This window comes from Podarcis vaucheri (genome assembly GCF_965113315.1).
Source record: "Podarcis vaucheri genome assembly, chromosome: 4".
Lineage (NCBI taxonomy): Eukaryota > Metazoa > Chordata > Lepidosauria > Squamata > Lacertidae > Podarcis > Podarcis vaucheri.
The window spans coordinates 69,696,317-69,715,489 of NC_138762.1; the positions used below are offsets into that span (position 1 = coordinate 69,696,317).

At 40.0% G+C, this 19,173-nt stretch overlaps 1 protein-coding gene across 5 annotated transcripts in view; it reads right to left on the reverse strand.

The window, feature by feature from the left end:
- OFD1 (OFD1 centriole and centriolar satellite protein) overlaps window positions 1–19,173 on the reverse strand; it is a 43,406-nt gene that overhangs the window by 22,959 nt on the left and 1,274 nt on the right. For 4 of the 5 annotated variants that reach the window (XR_014219307.1, XM_082220860.1, XM_082220859.1 and 1 more), the window contains exons 2-15: window positions 17,054–17,155; window positions 16,453–16,653; window positions 15,253–15,321; window positions 14,796–14,826; window positions 12,755–12,859; window positions 8,108–8,244; window positions 7,358–7,531; window positions 6,704–6,810; window positions 4,891–5,010; window positions 2,863–2,936; window positions 2,659–2,750; window positions 2,334–2,523; window positions 1,069–1,199; window positions 441–552 (exon numbers count right to left, since the gene is read on the reverse strand). Coding sequence is in view for 4 of the 5 variants with exons in the window: in XM_082220860.1 (XP_082076986.1) it covers window positions 441–552; window positions 1,069–1,199; window positions 2,334–2,523; window positions 2,659–2,750; window positions 2,863–2,936; window positions 4,891–5,010; window positions 6,704–6,810; window positions 7,358–7,531; window positions 8,108–8,244; window positions 12,755–12,859; window positions 14,796–14,826; window positions 15,253–15,321; window positions 16,453–16,653; window positions 17,054–17,149 (1,639 nt within the window). In the remaining variant the exon portion in view is untranslated. The remainder of the gene's footprint in view (window positions 1–440; window positions 553–1,068; window positions 1,200–2,333; window positions 2,524–2,658; window positions 2,751–2,862; window positions 2,937–4,890; window positions 5,011–6,703; window positions 6,811–7,357; window positions 7,532–8,107; window positions 8,245–12,754; window positions 12,860–14,795; window positions 14,827–15,252; window positions 15,322–16,452; window positions 16,654–17,053; window positions 17,156–19,173) is intronic. The other variant, XM_082220858.1, reaches the window with a different exon arrangement.

Consider the following 19,173-nt stretch of genomic DNA (forward strand, 5'->3'; position numbering starts at 1 on the left):
AAAGAATGGTGTAACAGAAAGGAATGAAGGGGGGCAAATAAGAAAATCTGAGTTGGGAGGAATAAAATATAGTTATGGAAGGTCTCTGGCTAAAAATTGCATGGACTCTTTTCGTTTCTTGGCTCTGATTAAGGAGCCTTTAGTCCATGAAATTGTACCCATAATAAACTGTTATTCTTTAAGATGCCACAAGAATCTTTGCTGATTCTGTTTCTGAACTGTCAGATATTGTCTACATAGGGTCAAGATCTTTCTCCATAATAAAAAATGTTATAAATTTTAAAAATCACAATATCAAATACCAGACTTTTACCAAAAAAACCAATACATGCCATTTTCCATGTGTTTTATTTCAATCTGCTCCAATGCTTAAATAAAATTGCTCTAAATAAAGCCTGATCTTATTGAGTTAGCCCAAAAGTGGAGAGGATTTTTCAAACCTGTCTGTGTCTGTTTCAGTTGTAGCTTAAGGTCTTCCATTTGGGCATTTAACTTCCTGATAGTATTTTCACATTCCGACAACCGAGTCTTCAGCTGTACACAATGTTCAATCTAAAAAGATTTCAGAGACAAAATGCCTTACTAATTCAAGAGCATTCTTAACACACTGAAGCAACTAATCCATATAGTTACAAATGAGCAATCAGCCCCCCAGGTCTCAAATGAATGAACTGGTGGAAGGGAGACAGAGAGAAACAGATATTTTGATTTTGAGCGCACCAGTTCCTCATCTAGATAAATGAAGACTATGAATGCAGTCTACACTTTGCCTTTATTTGGGAGAATTTAGTTGTCTAATTCCTCAAGTATAATATTAGCGCAGTAAGCATTTACAACACTAACAATTTACTTAGTGTCATGCAAAGAGTTCTCAATTCAGCAGCAAATACAAGTGTAGAGGGTGTGCACTACTTTTGCAGGATCAGACTGTATTTTTTAACATTGGTTTTAGACTTTAATAATTTGGAGTGAGGAAAATGTGCCTGATGAATTTATGCTGATTATATTGTGTTAAAAAAAGTGTTTTTTAGAAGAACTAGCGTAAACAACAACAAAAAGGTAGTTTACCTCATTTTGTAACTGTTTTTCCAAGAGCTGCTTATGAGTGTCAGATTCTTCACCTTCAAGCTTCCTAGCATATTTTGCTCTTTTCAGCTCTGCCTCAAGGACCAAATATTCAGCTGATGGCCGACTCAACTCTATAAATAGGAGGGGGGGGGGGAGGAATAAGTTAAAATCTAATCTTGCCAGGAAACACTGCATCTGATAAACAGATACTCTGTAGTAGACCATCCAACTACAGTGGTACCTCGGGTTACATACGCTTCAGGTTACAGACTCCGCTAACCCAGAAATAGTACCTCGGGTTAAGAACTTTGCTTCAGGATGAGAACACAAATTGTGCTCTGGCAGCGCAGCAGCAGCAGGGAGCCCCATTAGCTAAAGTGGTGCTTCAGGTTAAGAACAGTTTCAGGTTAAGAATGGACCTCTGGAACGAATTAAGTACGTAACCAGAGGTACCACTGTACACTCTTTAGCGTTCCATACTATGATTCAAATGGTTTAACTCCTGGAAAGCCCTGGATGCAGGCAGTCACTGAACCTCCTTCTTAGCATTAATCAGGACTTAACAAAAGATTAATAAGGTTCCATCCAATAATAATAAAAACAATGTGGGTTTTGCACAAATCAAAACGGATACTGAGGACAGCACAGCACAACAAACCAAGGAGAGGAGCAAACAGTGGACTTGGCCTTATGAAGTCCTATTGGTGAATCTTCTTCAAAAACTTGAGTCATTGTTTTGTGTTTTTGGCTATCTTAGCCTCTGGGGCATCAAAACACTCAAGTACATAATATACACATTGACATACACCACTTATAATAAGGGCATATAACCAAGCCACTTGAGGTCCCTCTATATCTGAAGTCATCTTTTTAGCTCCTTGCTTGAATCACAGTCATTTGTATATAATCAGCAAAGCACATATGCTTTAGCCTTTGGCTAGCTACTACAGATTTTATATCTTGTGCAACACAATTTTAATGAAAGCCCATTGATGTCATTGTCACTATTCAATAGGTGCCAGTGACAGTCTTGCAAAGAGATAGGTGCAGATAAGTAGTTTTGGACTTTAGGAGTTACTTCCTGAAGCACTATGAAAACCCTGAAAAACCCATTTAGTTATGACAGAAACACAAAAGAAAAACAAATAGACATTTAACACAGAGAAACAATGAAAAGAGCAGACATGCTATTACATTTCTAAAATGTATTTTCTTTGCAAATCTTGCTAATAAAATTTTTCAAAGAATATTAGATTCACACTAACTGTCTCGGAGTTCCAAGTTTTCATTGCGCGCCTCTTCCAACTGTTGTTTGAGTAGCTTATTCTGCACCTGAAGTTCCATTTTCTCTTCTTTTAGTGTTGGATAATCTGAGACTTCTTCCAGTTTTTTTGTCATCAACTGATTTTGCTTGCTTAATAATAAAACTTGAGCCTTGACTGAATCTATTTCCAGCTGGAAATAAATACCATATTGGGGGGGGGGGGAGAATTAGTAGACCTCTTACAGGATATAACTAGATAATTTATTTATCTGAATTATAAAGGTGGTAAAAATATATTGCTAAAACAGACATTTTAACTTAGCTACCTCAAGCTCTTTTGAATGTGATATAGCATGTTCAAATTCTTGCTTTTTTGAATTAAGGGAAATGGTCTCTTCATGCAAAAGCATAGCTTTATCTGGTCAAAAACAGGAAAGTTTTATATTAGACATATTTCATTAAATAAAAGTCAAACATTTGTTTTTGAGTGGTAGGGTTTTTTAAAATAGAGAGATAGATATAAAAAACACCTTTAATTTTTTTCTCATCTTCAGTAATTTTCTTGGTTCTAGCTATGTATTCTTCATTTAGTTCAAGCTGATACCTAGAAATAAAAAGCATTGCAAAGTGTTGCCAAATTACTGAAGCACTGTCAGCTTCAATTCCATGTGTCTTTATAGCTGAAGTCATAGTAGCTTTATTCTGGATAACTAACCATGTTCAATCTTCAGATACAAATCAGAGGTAGAAACCATATATAAAATTATAGTCCTAAACACAATTGACAGCTAGTTGAATCCAAGCAGATGAACTCAATTGAAACTTGCTTAAAACGGCCCTCTTGGGTTTCTTTTTGTTCAAATTTGGCACAGGAGGAAAGAGGCCAGTATATCTGTGTACTGCCAGCAGCATTTCCTTCAATCATGACATCACTACAAAATTTAATCTGAGTTTAAACATCTGCGCATCTTCTGATTAAATATTGAATATTTGAGCACCTCCTAATTAAAATCTAAATCCCTAAAACAGCAATTGCTAGCCTTTTTAAGGCAGAGGATCACATTGCCTTTTGGTCAGCACTCCAGGGACTGAAGTATGGAGGTGGGCATGGGCAAGGTGTAAAGTACCGTACTTTTCTGTGTAGACTAGGCTTTTCTCTTTAAAAATCATGCTAAAAAGGGGGGGTCATCTTATACAAGGGGAGTGCATACGGTGTACGTTCGACTGGTTTCTGCCATGGCTGTCAGGTGGCTATTGTGCGTGTTACTGGTTGCTGTGTCAATGGGTGGTGTTTACTGGCCAATGCTGCGGCAATTGGCAGCTTCTGCTGTTGAGGGAACAGACGAGAGGTACGTGCGGGTGAGCGATTTTTGGCATTAAAAAAAAACTCAACAACCCCGGGTAATCCTGCCCCCCCAAAAAAGCTCAACAACTTTGTGCCATCTCCCCCATTTTCCTAAATTTGAGTCCTCCAAAATAGGGGGCATCTAATACATGGGGGCATCTTACACACGGAAAAGTACGGTACAAAAAAATATAGGGGAGCAAATACGACTTGTGGGCTAGTCTCCCCTGCCCTAGTAGAGTTTCAGGTCATTGCAAGAGGATGGACAAGAAACCTCTATAGGCTTGCTGCTTCCATTACTCTCCTTTTGTCCATAGGGCAAGAGCTCCAAATTCCATCTCTTCCCATCACACTGACAGAAACATCCCTAGTATATAAAAATGCTCAATAAATGTTTCACTTATTAGTACAGTGGTGCCTCGCAAGACGAAATTAATTCGTTCCGCAAGTCTCTTCGTCTTGCGAGTTTTTCGTCTTGCGATGCACGGTTTCCCATAGGAATGCATTGAAAATCAATTAATGCGTTCCTAGGGAAACCGCCTTCAGACCAGGTCTCTTCTGAAGGCTGGGGGGGGGGGGGACAAGGGCTTTTCTTCCCACCCCCAGCATTTTAAAAAACCCCGGGACAGCGGAGGACTTCTCCGCTGTCCGGGCGATATTAAAATGCTGGCGGGCGGCATTTTAAAATCGCCCCGGGACAGTGGAGGACTTCTCCGCTGTCCAGGGCGATTTAAAAGCCCCTGGGAAGGCAGGCAGGGGGGACAAAGACTTTCGCCCCCCGCCCGCCTTCAGAAGGTGTTCCCGCCCCCCTGCCCGGCTTCGGAGCAGCGTTCCGAAGCCCGGCGGTGGGGGCAGGTGTTCCCGCCCCGCCGCCCGGCTTCGGAGCAGCGTTCCGAAGCCCGGCGGCGGCGGGAGGAGGCGTTCCCGCCCCACCGCCCGGCTTCGGAGGAGGTCCGAGGACAGTGGGGAAGACGCGCTGCGCTTCCCCGCTGTCCCGGATATTTCCCTATGGGCTGTCGTCTTGCGAAGCAAGCCCATAGGGAAATTCGTCTTGCGAAGCACCTCCAAAACGGAAAACCCTTTCGTCTAGCGGGTTTTCCGTCTTGCGAGGCATTCGTCTTGCGAGGTACCACTGTATGTCTGTCTTTACTATGCGACTACTTTTCTATGTGCATCATATGCAGACACTGAAGGAGACAGGTAAATTAATTACTTTAGGAGTTCATTCTTTAGTTTCTGGTCGTAAGTCTCTTCAATGTTCTTCACAGTTACCTCTCGATGACGAAGTGCATCTTCTACAGTTTTATTTTTTGATTCTTGAAGGTTTTGAGCTCTGAAGCAATGAAAGAAAATGCACAATAAAACAATCCTAACAGAACAAATCACGTGACAGAAGCATCAGAAACATGATGGGGAACTTATTATTACAGTGGAACTCACAACAAAATGCTTCAACATGTGCCTAGGAGTGCTCTTGTCCAAGACCCTGGCCAGCCAGAACAATAATACTGGATTAATATTCTTGCCTCTTGGGGAGTGGGGGTGCTGAAATAAGAAGCAAATGGATATTCTGCCACCCCATTAGAGTTCTTTTTTTTTAAAGTTCCCTTTTTTTAGTACTCCTGCAACCCTTGAAATTTTCACCAACCTTCCTACCATCTCCCTCATATGTGGATGCAGCCATCTTAAATACCCACACATGGAGAACTAAGTTTGCTATTTGATTTGTTATTATGTTTTTACTTGGTAGGTTTAAAGTGACTCAGATGAGTCTTCAGACCCCCACATTTCCCATAATTATATTATAAAGCAATGGCTAATCATGTGGACAATAGTTTCATATTCAAATGTTCCCTTCTGTAACTACCCTTCCAATAAGTTGCTTAGAGCAAGAATAGCAGTAAAGCTGGGTGTTAGCTTCTTCGGATACCCCTCTCCATCCAAACTCTTCCCCCCACACTGTGCTTTGCGTAAAGCCACTTTTAACAGCACCTATGCTACTTCCCGTAGTCAATCCCAAACTTATCTTAATCTTAATCTTCTTCCCACATGGCACTGTTCCCCACCCCAAATTTCTTCATTATGTCAAAGCAAAACAAAAAACATCCTGGCAGCTTAAACTACTCTGCCATAAATCCAGGGTCACTATTACCCATTCCGGTTTGACTGCAAATGCTGGCAAATTACAAGTTCCACACTCTGCACAGCATGAGCACAGAGACCTGTATTAAAGCATACTGCAGCAATCACTGGTATGTCAGATAGTTTACAGCATAGTTACCAAGCCCTGACAGATTTAAATGTGGGCTGTGGTAAAGATTAGGCCTTAAATCTGACAACCCTACTGTTGAACATATACTACTGATTTCAGGAAATCTTGAACAACACTGGCTCACGAACTAATTATTTAGGACTGCAAATGCTGAAAGTAAAGGCATTACAAGGGAGGATGAAGCTTATTCCTCTATTTCAAAGGTTCACCAGCTCCCTCTTCTGGGTAATGAGAGGGATTTTCATCTATCATTAAACTGAAGGGGAGGGAAAGGGAATTAAAAGGCGACAAACTTAAACTGCCTAATCAGTTAATTATGGATTCCCGAGCAACTATGCTTAAATATTATTTATTGTATGTATTTAACTAACTAAAGTTACATACTTATTTGATGGAAAACCTCTAAGCAGTTCACAAACCGATATTCTCCTAAATATACATCAGGACTAATGGCAAAACATCAACACACACTGTTGTCAGTATCTAGATGGTTTAATTAAAAAACAAAAAAATGTATTGACTTCAAGACAAACTGTCAAAGCAATGCCAACTTTTCAATGAAACACCATAAAACTCAGTTAACAGGGAACAATTCTGCCACTAAAAGCAGCTGGATAATACTGTTTCTAGAGGTGTACCATTACATTTAATGAAATAAGAGTAAATGAAGCTTCATACTAACTAGCATTTAGAAGGCCAAGAAAAATATGCGGTTTTCCCCCAACTAAAGTTATATGAATGTTTAACAACTCACAGTTCAAAAGCTTCTATTCTCTGCTTAAGTTCTGCCTCTCGGGATCTTACTGTTTCAATATCTTTCAGCAGGCTTTGCCTTTGCAGATAAATTTCCCTTGCATCAATCTATTGGAAAAAACATATTTGTATTATATGCAGCCCCAAATGTAGCAACAGCTGCATATTCTATATGAGATTTGTAAGACTGTATTCACAACTAGCATTCTATTGTTAACTGGTTGCTGGAACTGCCTGCACTTCATTATGCAGTTTGCTGATAAAACTAGTTACTACTAGAAGGCTTAGCAGTAGTTACAACTAGGAAAAACAGGTATCTTATGAGTTATGGGAAGAGTTCTATGATTTATTTATTTTTAAGTGGCTAACAGTGCGAAGCGAATAAGACGCAAATATTACGACATGGAAGATGCATTTCCACTTTTTCATATACAGCATCCCACACAATTACTTATGCAGTGCATTTTAATAGCAGGCGGTCACATTTTTCGGCACAAATTGCAGATTAGGAACAAACCACAATGGAAGATACATAGAAGTAACCTACAAGCAAAATACATAGTCACTCCCAATATATTTCCCAGTATGGCTCTTGATATAGGATAAAACCTCCCAACTCCTCCATTCTATTTAGTTCAATTTTTTCAAACATTACCTCTTGCTGCTTCTGAAGCCTCTCAATAGCATTTCTTTCTCGAGAGCTTAGAGCCTCTGACTTGGCTCTGTGAACTTTTTCAAATTCTTTACGAAGCTCTGAAATCTCTTTCTGGGATTGTGCTCTCTCGTCCATCTTAATTTTGGCTATTTCAACCTCTTTGAAGTGTTGCAGCTGTGACATTCAAAATAAAATTATAAGTGTCAACTGTCACATAAAAACATTAGATCACAGGTAGATGGCTAATTCTTGTGACTAGCAAATCCCTCCTATGTAAGAATGTGATAAAGTACCATGGTAAATCCACTGCTCTACAACTAATCAGATCTCCCAATTTTCCTTTTCCTAAAAGCAGCTGTTGGGTGAACAGGCATTTACTGATGCATGCAAGGATTAAGCCACATTATAGTCCTGATCCAAGTAGCTTCCTATAGTTTTTAAAGACAAAGTGATCTAATCACAGATCTCCTGTTTAATGTAAGTTTGGCCGTTAAGTGAGCAAGCAACTGAGACAGAGCATTTAGTTGATCCTGCAACTAATCCCTATGATTACTATGATTACTCCTACTAATCATAATGTAAACAGCCATGTCTTGCTCAATAAATGTTTATCCTCTGCTTTTCTTTCATGTATTTTATGTACTCTGAGAATAAGTAAATTGTTGTACTAACAAAAGCATCAAATAGGCACATGAAAATTTGCATTAAGACTGACAAAACATCATTGCCTCTCCTCCCATTTCCCTTCACCTTCTGAGACATTTCCTCTTGAAGCTGCTGTTCTACTTCTTTTCTATATTCAGCAAGTTTTACTTCAAACGACTCAGATTTGTGGCACTGAGGATACATGTCTGCAAACTGTTCATCAATCAGTTGAAGTTTCTCAGCTATGAAAAAATATATAAAAGGCATTGTTCCATTATATGTGATCACACTAAACAAAAGAAATTTACATTGTTGACATTTTTATAGGGACCAGCTCTCCTACTTCATTTTATTATGCTATGATGCCAATGATGATTTATATTTATTGGTTGCTTTACTCATGGAAACATAAGAAGAAATACTAAAACCAGTTACAATAAACACCATCATTAACTCCCCCCATCCCAAATCGCACATCTATAGAAATAAGAGACATGTCTTACAGATCCTGCCCCCTCCCCAAAGAGCCCACAAATATTTAAAATCTTCAAATTAATGACCTAAAGCTTAGGTTAGAAGGAAGTCTTTGCCTGGTGCCTAACAGATAAATATAGCACCAGACAAAAGTCCCTTTAGAGAGCATTCCACAAGCAGGAAGTAGAGTTTGGATTTGATATCCCGCCTTTCACTCCCCTTCAGGAGTCTCAAAGCGGCTAACAATCTCCTTTCCCTTCCTCCCCCACAACAAACACTCTGTGAGGTGAGTGGGGCTGAGAGACTTCACAGAAGTGTGACTGGCCCAAGGTCACCCAGCAGCTGCATGTGGAGGAGCGGAGACGCGAACCCGGTTACCCAGATTACGTGACTACCGCTCTTAACCACTACACCACACTGTAACCACTGAAAAGTGGCAGAGGGCACTCAATGGTGATTGACTGTGTCAACAGCCTGCACCATTCACATTTTACACAAATTAGCCAGGGCCTCCGAAGAAGCACCAGTCATATGAGTCGGAAAATCTCCAAGAGCTACCTGGAAGCCATCAGCCTCCAAGGGAAGGCCAACCTAATAGGTCCCCTGCCTCTGCTGAGGGGGAAAGGATCTGAAAGCATAAAGCTATGACTAACCTCTACTAAAAAGAGCACCAAGGAATAAATGAAAGAGAGAAAACAATATAGATATAAATCAGGTATCTAGCAGCCTGAAACTATGATCCAGCTTAAATAGATGCCACTGTACTCCAGGCTGCATCTGTATTCCATTCCTAACTTTCATTCTATGAATGGATTGCTTGGGCTAGTATTGCATTTGTGTTAGATCTGTTCATCTGAAATGTATTTTCTGTCCTGTGCGGTGTGTTGGAGTATACAGTACAGTGATGATAAAGGATATTCTGCAATGGCTAAAATGGAAAATAACCTATTTCCCACAACCATAGAGAGAATGTCTGGGCTGCAGGTGGAGGAAGTAGAAGAGGATGATGTGACTATACATTAGTATAATTTTAACCCTGCAATATTTTTTTTTTTTTGGGGGGGGTAATTCTGCTATTTTTGTTCTACACTTGTGCAGCTGGCTAGGTGTAGCAAATTCATTGGACCAGTCTAGTACATACCTATGCAATCACATACCTATCTTTCCAGAGAACTCTCTGTAGGGAAGACACAATTTTCAACGTTTCTGTTTTCTCTCAAAGCACAAAACTCACAACCATATTGTGTTGAAATGTGAACCCATGATTATGTTTTGATCCACATTTAGAAACTGCAACATATAAATATGTGCAACTCCTTCTTAGCTAAAAGCTTTCCCAACTTTTTTGAAGGATTACTATGCTTTTAAAGGTAAAAAGTTGCACATATACTCCAGTTAGTAAAGAGTTATGTCAGAAGCAGTATGAAAACAAGGCTACAGAACAGATGCTACAGTATTCTCTTTCTTAAGGCTGAATATATAGATAGCTAAGAAAGTCTGAGGATAAAGCAATTGCAGTAACTCCACTTACCAAGAGATTCTTTTTTTTTTTTGAATTTTAAAAAAACCTTTATTATATTCCGACAGTTAAAAAACATATATACATCATCCATAAAAACAAAGACAAAAAAATATAAATAAAAAAATAAAAAAATATACAAAACCAAATTTAAATTCCTTGTTGCTTAGACACTCAAACCTTATACAGATCCATTACATTATTTGACTTCCCACCACCACGTCGTGAGCCATAACTTAATAATATATTCAGCAGTGTCTTCATCTAATCGTTGTTCCTACCTCGCGGTTTTTATATTATACCAACTGTGATTTTAACATTTCCTAAAATCGACTCCATGTATGAGAGAAATTTATTCCAATCATTAATAAATTTATTATTTCTCTGTTGCCTGATCTTCTGAGTCATCATTGCTATATCCATGTATTCAATTAATTTGTTCTGCCAATCGCTGATCGTTGGGATATTAGGTGTTCTCCAACTCTGTGCTAACAGTATCCTTGCGGATACTGTTGCATACTGAAAAAAGGTTTGGTCGTCTTTTTTAATTTCTTCTCCCACCATTCCTAAAAGGAATGCCTCGGGCTTTTTGGGGAATGTATACTTTAGGACCTTTTTTAGCTCATCATAGACCAACCCCCAGAACCTTTTTACTTCTTCACAGGACCACCACATATGGAAGAAGTCTCCCTCTTTCTTCTTACACTTCCAACACGTCTTTTCCCCGGTTTTATACATTTTGGCTAATTTTGTTGGGGTGATGTACCACCTGTACATTATCTTTCCCATGTTTTCTCGAAGTCTGACGCAGGCTGAAAATTTCATGTCCTTAATCCATAGTTTTGTCCATCTTTCATATTCTAGGGGGTGTCCTAGATCTATGGCCCACTTAATCATAACTTCTTTGATTTCCTCATCCATTGTATCCCAATCTAATAGTTGGTTGTACATTTTAGTTAAGAGTTTAGACTTTCCTTCTATTATTTCTAGTTGGAACTTGGACTTATTCTTACTCATTCCGGCTTTTTTATGTTCCCTCCAGACAGCATTAATTTGGTGGTATTGTATCCACCCCGTTAATTTATCTTTTAATTCTTCGTAGGGTCTAATTTCCCATCCTTTGTCTGATCTTCTCAGGAGGTCAGCATATGTCCACCTTTTACCTTCCATGTTTAGTTTCTTAGTTACTAGGATGTCAACGGGTGACAGCCACCAAGGGGTATCTTTTTCTACTAATCTTTTGCATCTATTCCACACCTCCAACAGCGCTCCTCTTATAATGTGGTTGGAAAACCCTTTGTGTACTCTCCCCTTATCCTGCCACAGGTACGCATGCCACCCAAATCTAGCATCAAAACCCTCCAAATCCAGGAGGTCAGTATTGTCCAAAACTATCCATTCCTTGGTCCAACAGAGGCACGAGGCCTCGTAGTATAGTTGCAGGTTTGGAACTGCAAACCCTCCTCTATCCCTTCTGTCAGTAAGCAGCTTATACTTAATTCTGGCCCTTTTGCCCTGCCAGATAAATCTGGATAGGGTCCTCTGCCAGTCTTTAAACATTGTTGTGCCCCTGACTACTGGGATATTTTGGAATAGGAATATCATTTTTGGAAGGATACTCATTTTGATGGCAGCCATTCTCCCCTCCCAAGAGAGTTGTAATCTACTCCAGCTGTCCAGGTCTCTTTTACACTCTCTCCAAGTTCTATTATAATTGTCTTCCACCAGGTTTATATTTTTTGGGGTGATCCAAATACCCAGGTATTTTACCTTTTTCGATACCATTATCCCGGATTCCAACTCGATTCTATTTTTTAATTGTTCGTCTACATTTTTTATCAGCATCTTCGTTTTAGTTTTATTCAATTTAAAACCGGATAGTCTACCAAACGCTTCCATTAACTCAATCACTGTGTTTATCCCTTTTGCGGGGTCTTCTATTGAGACTACTAGGTCGTCGGCGTAAGCCTTAACTTTATACTCTTTTGTGCCTATTCTGATCCCTCTTATTCCCGATGTTTCTCTTATCTTGTTTAGTATAACTTCCAAAACCAAGATGAATAACAGGGGTGATAAAGGGCACCCCTGTCTTGTACCTTTGGTAATCCTAAATGAGTTTGTCAGGTTACTATTAATAATTAATTTCGCTCTTTGATCTGAGTAAATCGACCTTATACCTTCTAGAAATGGCCCTCTTATTCCTACCTTCTCCATGCACTTTATGAGGAAGTGCCAAGATACATTATCGAAAGCCTTCTCGCGTCTATAAAGATTAAGGCAGCGGGGATATCGATTCTGAGGTCCAAGTATTCAATTATATTAATTATATGCCTCACATTATCTTTTATCTGCCTGCCGGGCAGGAATCCGGCTTGGTCTTTATGGATCGCTCTGTTCAGGTATTTCTTTAATCTGCTCGCCATTATTCCTGCAAAGATCTTATAGTCATTATTGAGCAGTGATATTGGTCTATAGTTTTTTATATCGAGCGCATCTGAGTCTGCTTTCGGTATTACTGTGATATATGCCTTTCTCCATGAATCAGGTATTTCCCCCCCTTGTAGAATAATTACGTTGCACAAAACCGGGGCCAGGTGTTCCTCTAGGGTTTTATAGTATTTTTGAGACAGGCCATCCGGGCCTGGAGCCCTCCCCGGTTTCATTTTCTTAATTGTATTCCTGACCTCTTCCACCGTTATTGGTTCGTTTAAGAGTGCCTTTTCTTCTTCTGATAGTTGTTCCCCTCCACTCCCACTTACCAAGAGATTCTTTACTGGGTGTGGGACTGGTCTGAGTTTCTGTGTTGCAGATCTGCTTATGCAGGCTATGGTCTATCAGTTCAGTTAATATCTGTACAAGAAAGCCTTAGAGATACACCATTAATCACACATCTCTTCTCCAACAAATGACAAGTTTCAAACTCAAGAAGGAATAAATATTTTGCAACAGTAAGAGAGTACCAATGAATGGAAGTTGAACAATTATAAAGAAAAAAGGCTGTCCCTCTTATTTTTAAAATTTCTTCAAAAAGAGCTTATGGTAGCAAATAATACATTAAAATATTTTTTTTAAAAAAACACAACTAAAAATCTCTGAAACATTTCAATACAGGTAAAACATTTTTAACATATAACATGTACATATGGTTGCCAACACCCATATTATGGGGAAGTTGTTTGAGAGTGTGCTGGCTGCCCAGTTCCAGGTACTCCCGGAGAAAGCAGATTATCTAGACCCATTTTAGTCTGGGTTCAGGTCTGGTTATGAGACTCCATTGGTCTTGATCACCCTGGATGCTCTTTATCAGTAGAGAGATAGGGGAGTGTCACCCTCTTACTCTACCACTCAGCTGCTTTTGATACTATCAACAATGCTTTCCTGCTGGTTCAGCCTTGCAAGCTGGGAGCAGGGGACACTCTTCTGCAGTGTTACCACTATTTGTGGGGCTGGTTCCACACATAGCATTGGGTAACAGTTTGTTAGCAGTTATGAAAGGAACCATCTTGTCCACACTACTATTCAACATCTATATAAAGTTGTTGGGAATGGTCATTAAGGGAGTGCTTCTTATTTCTCTATAACATCTGAATCAGAAGCTGTGCAGATTCAGAATCAGTGACTGAGAGTAGTGATGGACTAGATGAGGGCTAATAAACAGAAACCCAGCAAGATGGAGGCTTTGTGAGTAGGTGGTCCCCAGGTCCAGGAATTTGCCTGGACTGGATAAGGCTGCACTTGCTCTGCAGGAGCTGGTTCATACAATGGGGTGCTTCTGAATCCATCATTAACACTGGAGGCTCATGTGGCTCCAGGGGAAATGAGTGTCTTCTACCAGCTTCAGTAGATATGCCAGCTGCAGCCATTCCTAGAGACAGTCTTGCTGCAGTGAGCCAGGCACCAGCAACCTCAATACTCTATTAATGCAATGTGCTCTACATGGGGCTGCCATAATATTGGTCTAGAAGCTGTGCACAATGAAACAGTTAGGTTACTAATTGGTATGTGTGGGTGCAGACATCTAACACCATTTTTAAAGGAACTGCCCTGGCTACTAATTTGCTACGGCACCAAGTTTTGGGTATTAACGTATAAGGCCCTAAACAATTTGGGACCAGGTTATCAAAGTGAACATCTTTACCTATGCAAATCTGCTCATTCCCTAACATCACCTACAGAGGCCCTCATGGATAAGCCACAGCCAGAAGACATCCACTTGGATTACCCAGGAAGAGGGCCTTCCCTGGATGTGTCCACTCTCCCAAATTGTCATCCCTAGAAATAAGGCATGTGCCAACAATGAGGCAACTCCAGCACATGCTGAAAACTTTTTTGTTTAGCAAGGTTTGTAATGGCTACTGATGCTACTTTTTCTTGTATTTGTATTATATTTTGATATTGCTGCACACAGGCTTCAGGTGGCCACAAAATGTGCATTATTTTGTTTTTCTGTCTAAATATTTATGTATGCTATCCAAAGTTGCTGTTCAAACTCCTCTCTTCCAAACGGCAGCTTGCCTCTTCAGCAGCAGGATCTGCTTATGCGAAAATGTCAAAGAAACCACTGGACACTTATTTTAATGTCAAATGTTTCCATCTGTTTTTAACTGCTGTACTTTTATTATTAACATTAAAAAAATTAAACTACCGTAGAGGTTTTGAGTGAAACCCAGTTTTGAGTTAACTGTTATTTAAACAATTAATTGTTTAAACACGTGTGCATAATTTTAAACACACACAATATCTTTGGACTGTGGCCTACAATCTGAACTTACTTAGAATATATGTACATTATAGCTGTACCTTTTGTATTCTCTTTTTCTGAAGTTGAAATCTGGAAAAACAAAAATAATAATTTAGTCAATTTATACTGCAGTGCCAAGCTCCAGCTGAAGAGCTGCAAAGTAGCTGCCACGCCCCAAGCCCTGCCACTCCCAATGGCCAGGGCAAAAGCTATGGGGCATATCCGTCCCCCTTTTTTGCTGTGTGAATTCCAGGCATGTGCACCAGAGCGGTCTGAGGCTCAGGCGGCATCCCACAATACTCCCTTTGGAGCTTTTCTGCAAGCTTCTGCCAGTAAGAGAACAACCACTAATAGTTTCCCACTCCACAGAGTGCAGTAGGACCTTCACAGCAGTGCAGCAAAGGGTCTCTACCACCTTATCCTAACCCTCTTCCACAGCACAGGTGGAGGATTTTGACTGCATTCTTATCTACCCAATGCTTAACAAAAAATAAGATTGCAAGAAATAAGATTTACCAGTGCTTTGTAAAGATCAGTCTTTGGATTGATCCTTATCAGTTGTAGTAAATCTTGCATGGTGAGCGCCTTTATAAGGAGATAAAGAAACCAGATAACTCTCAATTATACATTTGACAATCCATATTATCAAAACAAAAAGTTAAACAACTAAGCCAACAAAATCAAAATGAGATAATGATTGGGATGCCACATATACCTTCACTGTTAGTATCAAGGCCAATTATTGCATGCCATCATACACACTTTTGCAGCCAAACACATAGGCACTCAGAAGTTAACACAGTTTCACAATGATTCTCATTGAGTCTTACAATCATTCACTCTTGCATACACAAACACACAGTAGTTCACACATACACAATGTCTCACCTTCAGAGGCTCAGAAACAGTCACTCAGTCATGCATGCACAAAGTCTTTCCTAGAATTTACCATAACATATCTCAGACTGCTTCTAAGCTGGCTGATCCAACTGTAATTAACTTTGCAATCAGCAGCGTTCATTCTGAAGTGGTTTCTTCTCTGTACTTTAGATGTTTTGTGGGACCATTTGACCTTCAGTAGGCATTGGAAAGAAGACCCTACACCAGGCATTCCCAAACTCAGCCCTCCAAAAGTTTTGGGACTACAACTCCCATCATCCATCGTTAATAGGACCCGTGGTCGGGGGTGATGGGAATTGTAGTCCCAAAACATCTGGAGGGCCAAGTTTGGGGGTGCCTGCCCTACACAGGTGAACCTGATCCTGCTGTACATACCCATAATGTCTTCTTCCTGAGATTTCCAAGACTAATTAAAGGCCTGATCCTAGCAGAAACAGATCCTTCTGTCTTCTGCTGCTGGCAAGTCAACAGGCTTTCCTACACCCACTTTTGGACTGTTTGTAGTTACATATAAAATGTACACACACACACTATTATGCTCTTCTGGGGTGGTGGTGTTATAAATTGTTTGAGGATTCTAGGGGGTGAATGTGTGCATGGCCCGGTGTGTGTGTGTGTACTGGTGTACAGTAGGATAGCTGGAATCTGCTACTGGGCCACACTTACCTACTTACTTAGCAAAAAATGACAAATGCATTTTTGGACTAAAGATGGTCTAGATAGGTTGATAGACAATGTAATAACTGCACTGGATAAGCAGGACTTCATTTATGTACTGAGCATAATTTAACACATCCTTCAAAAGAAGGTACTTACCTTATCCTTTTCTAATCCACTTTCTGGATAGAAGACAGACAGTGAATATTCATAGCCACATCTACGCAGGTGATCTGCCACCAGACTGTTAGAAGCACCAATTAACAATGAACTGCATTCACTAGAAACAGCTTGTGGCTGAATTTTTCCACTTAAAATGGGATTCATTAGATCATGTATGAGCTGGTTTCGAAGCTGTGTCTGGCACAAAGAAAAAATTATATTATTGTTAACTGGGATTTCTAGAAGAAAAAGTGAAAAAGAAACATTAAATAAATTGAAAAAAGTTTAAGACTTTGATATGTTAAGTGTACTGAAACCTTGTGTTACACTGGTGTGTATAATGCTTTCCGCATTGAACAGTCAAGCAATACATCAAGAGAAAATCTGGCAGCAATATTTCTTTCAATATATCTTATAATTTCATGGCTTATATACATACACCTTTGCCCTCCAGTTGTGACTACTGTATCAATGTCTACTTTATTGTGCTTTAAATATATTGAAAGCTGCCTTGAGAATTTCAGTGAGTAGGCAGGGTATAAATACTGCTTAATAAATTAAAACCCTTATTTTAATCTTGCTTAATAATATCAAATACCTTAAGTGAATCCAAAACACCTCGGCTCTTAAATGTCTGATATAGTCTTCTCCGGAGTTCATCTTGTGACAGAGCTGGAAATTCATCTGAAGACATTAGGATCTGAAAACATGAGAAAACAATATTGCTATTTTTCCAGACAACCCAAAACACAAGCCATGGTAACAGAAATGTTGCCAGCCTTTTAATAATCGCATATCAAAACCCCGAATTTCAAAATCTTAAGTGATTCTTAGCAGCATGCATCAAAACAGCATGTTTATTTGAGTTGCAAATGCAGGGCTATGAATTAGTTAAGTGTAGTTTACATATACCATCAACAAACATCCTAGTACTTACAAAAACAGTATTCAACAAAGGAAGTAAACAGACATGATTAGTTATATACCTAAGCCACTTTCCTACGTTCTTCTGTTGCCAGCTGTTCTATTCAAAGCATTGAAACTGCAATGGCAAAGAACCGGAGACTTGTCCATTTAAAAAAATGCAGGTCTCAAAATTATGTGAATAGGTTCGATCCCAATGGGATGGAAATTTTAAAATGGGTTTGCAAGGAGATTGACTAGGGATTGAGGCAGTGTAAAGGGTAGCAGAAGCAAGTAAGGTTGAAGATAGGATTGAAACACACATCATAATTAAAGAAGGGTGCCTTATTGAAGTCTGAACAGTCTAATGAACTTTCTATAATTATTTTGTTTCTTTAATGCACATGATTCTTTAATGTTATATTCTGTATGAATATACTTTCAAAGCATACTTTGTATGCCCCTAAAATATAGTATTCAAATAAAAGTATTCAAAGCATACTTTGTATGCCCCTAAAATATACAGACGCGGGTGGCGCTGTGGGTAAAAGCCTCAGCGCCTAGGGCTTGCCGATCGAAAGGTCGGCGGTTCGAATCCCCGCGGCGGGGTGCGCTCCCGCTGCTCGGTCACAGCGCCTGCCAACCTAGCAGTTCGAAAGCACCCCCGGGTGCAAGTAGATAAATAGGTACCGCTTACCAGCGGGAAGGTAAACGGCGTTCCGTGTGCTACGCTGGCTCGCCAGATGCAGCTTTGTCACGCTGGCCACGTGACCCGGAAGTGTCTCCGGACAGCGCTGGCCCCCGGCCTATAGATGTGAGATGGGCGCACAAACCCCAGAGTCTGTCAAGACTGGCCCGTTCGGGCAGGGGTACCTTTACCTTTAATATACAGAACTAGAATGCAGTCCTATATGTGTTTACCAAGGCACAAGGCCCATAGAATTCAGTGACTTCTGAATAAGTATACTTAGGACCATGCATTAAAACATGCTCACTGTGCACAAAATGTACGTAACATTCCATCCCACCTCCCAATATTCTTTCACATTCTAAAATGATCAAGAAACAGAAGTGGGGATTAGGCCAGTACAGCAGATATAATAAGCTCAATTCCAATGGGTGAGTTGACCAGTGTCACAATGAAGTCAACCCTTGCATTATACAGCTGTGGTAAACACAGCAATGCTTCTGCCGGTTGTGTTGCCACAGAGAGTAGGCAGCATGAGGCCCTGAAATGGGCACTACAAGGGGTGAGGTAGGATTCACTGGATCTTAGTCCCATCCACTCTCTGGAGAAGGGTCTGATTTGTGCCTCTCTGCTATGGCAGCTTAGAGCTGGTGCAGAAAAAAACCCAAAAAAACCAAATCCCTTTTCATCAGTGTTCGAAACTCCCATTGTTCTAGGTGCATTTTGTGACAGGAAAATTCATTAGCGCAAGCAGTTTCTGAGCTCTGGGCACAGTGCTGCGCCTACGATTTCAGATTAAAACTGCAGAGTGGAAGGAGAGGAGGACCTTTTTCTGCCTCCGCACTTCCAGCTACTCCCTAAAGACTGGAAAGGAGACCTTGTTAAGAATATTAGGGGGGTGGGCAGGATAAGGACTAGACACCATGTGAAAAATGAACAGAATTATTTTAGTTGTAGTTCATTTAGCTGTCATTCATTTTCAGCTTTGTATTTTTTTTAAAAGCATGCTTAGACATTCTGTTGTTGTGCCCATAACCTAGGTTTAAGGTGCCATTTATCTCCTAGCTTTCATATCTGTTTCTAAACACTGCTTTTCATCCTGGTTGGCAAGCCTGTGGGTGTAATTG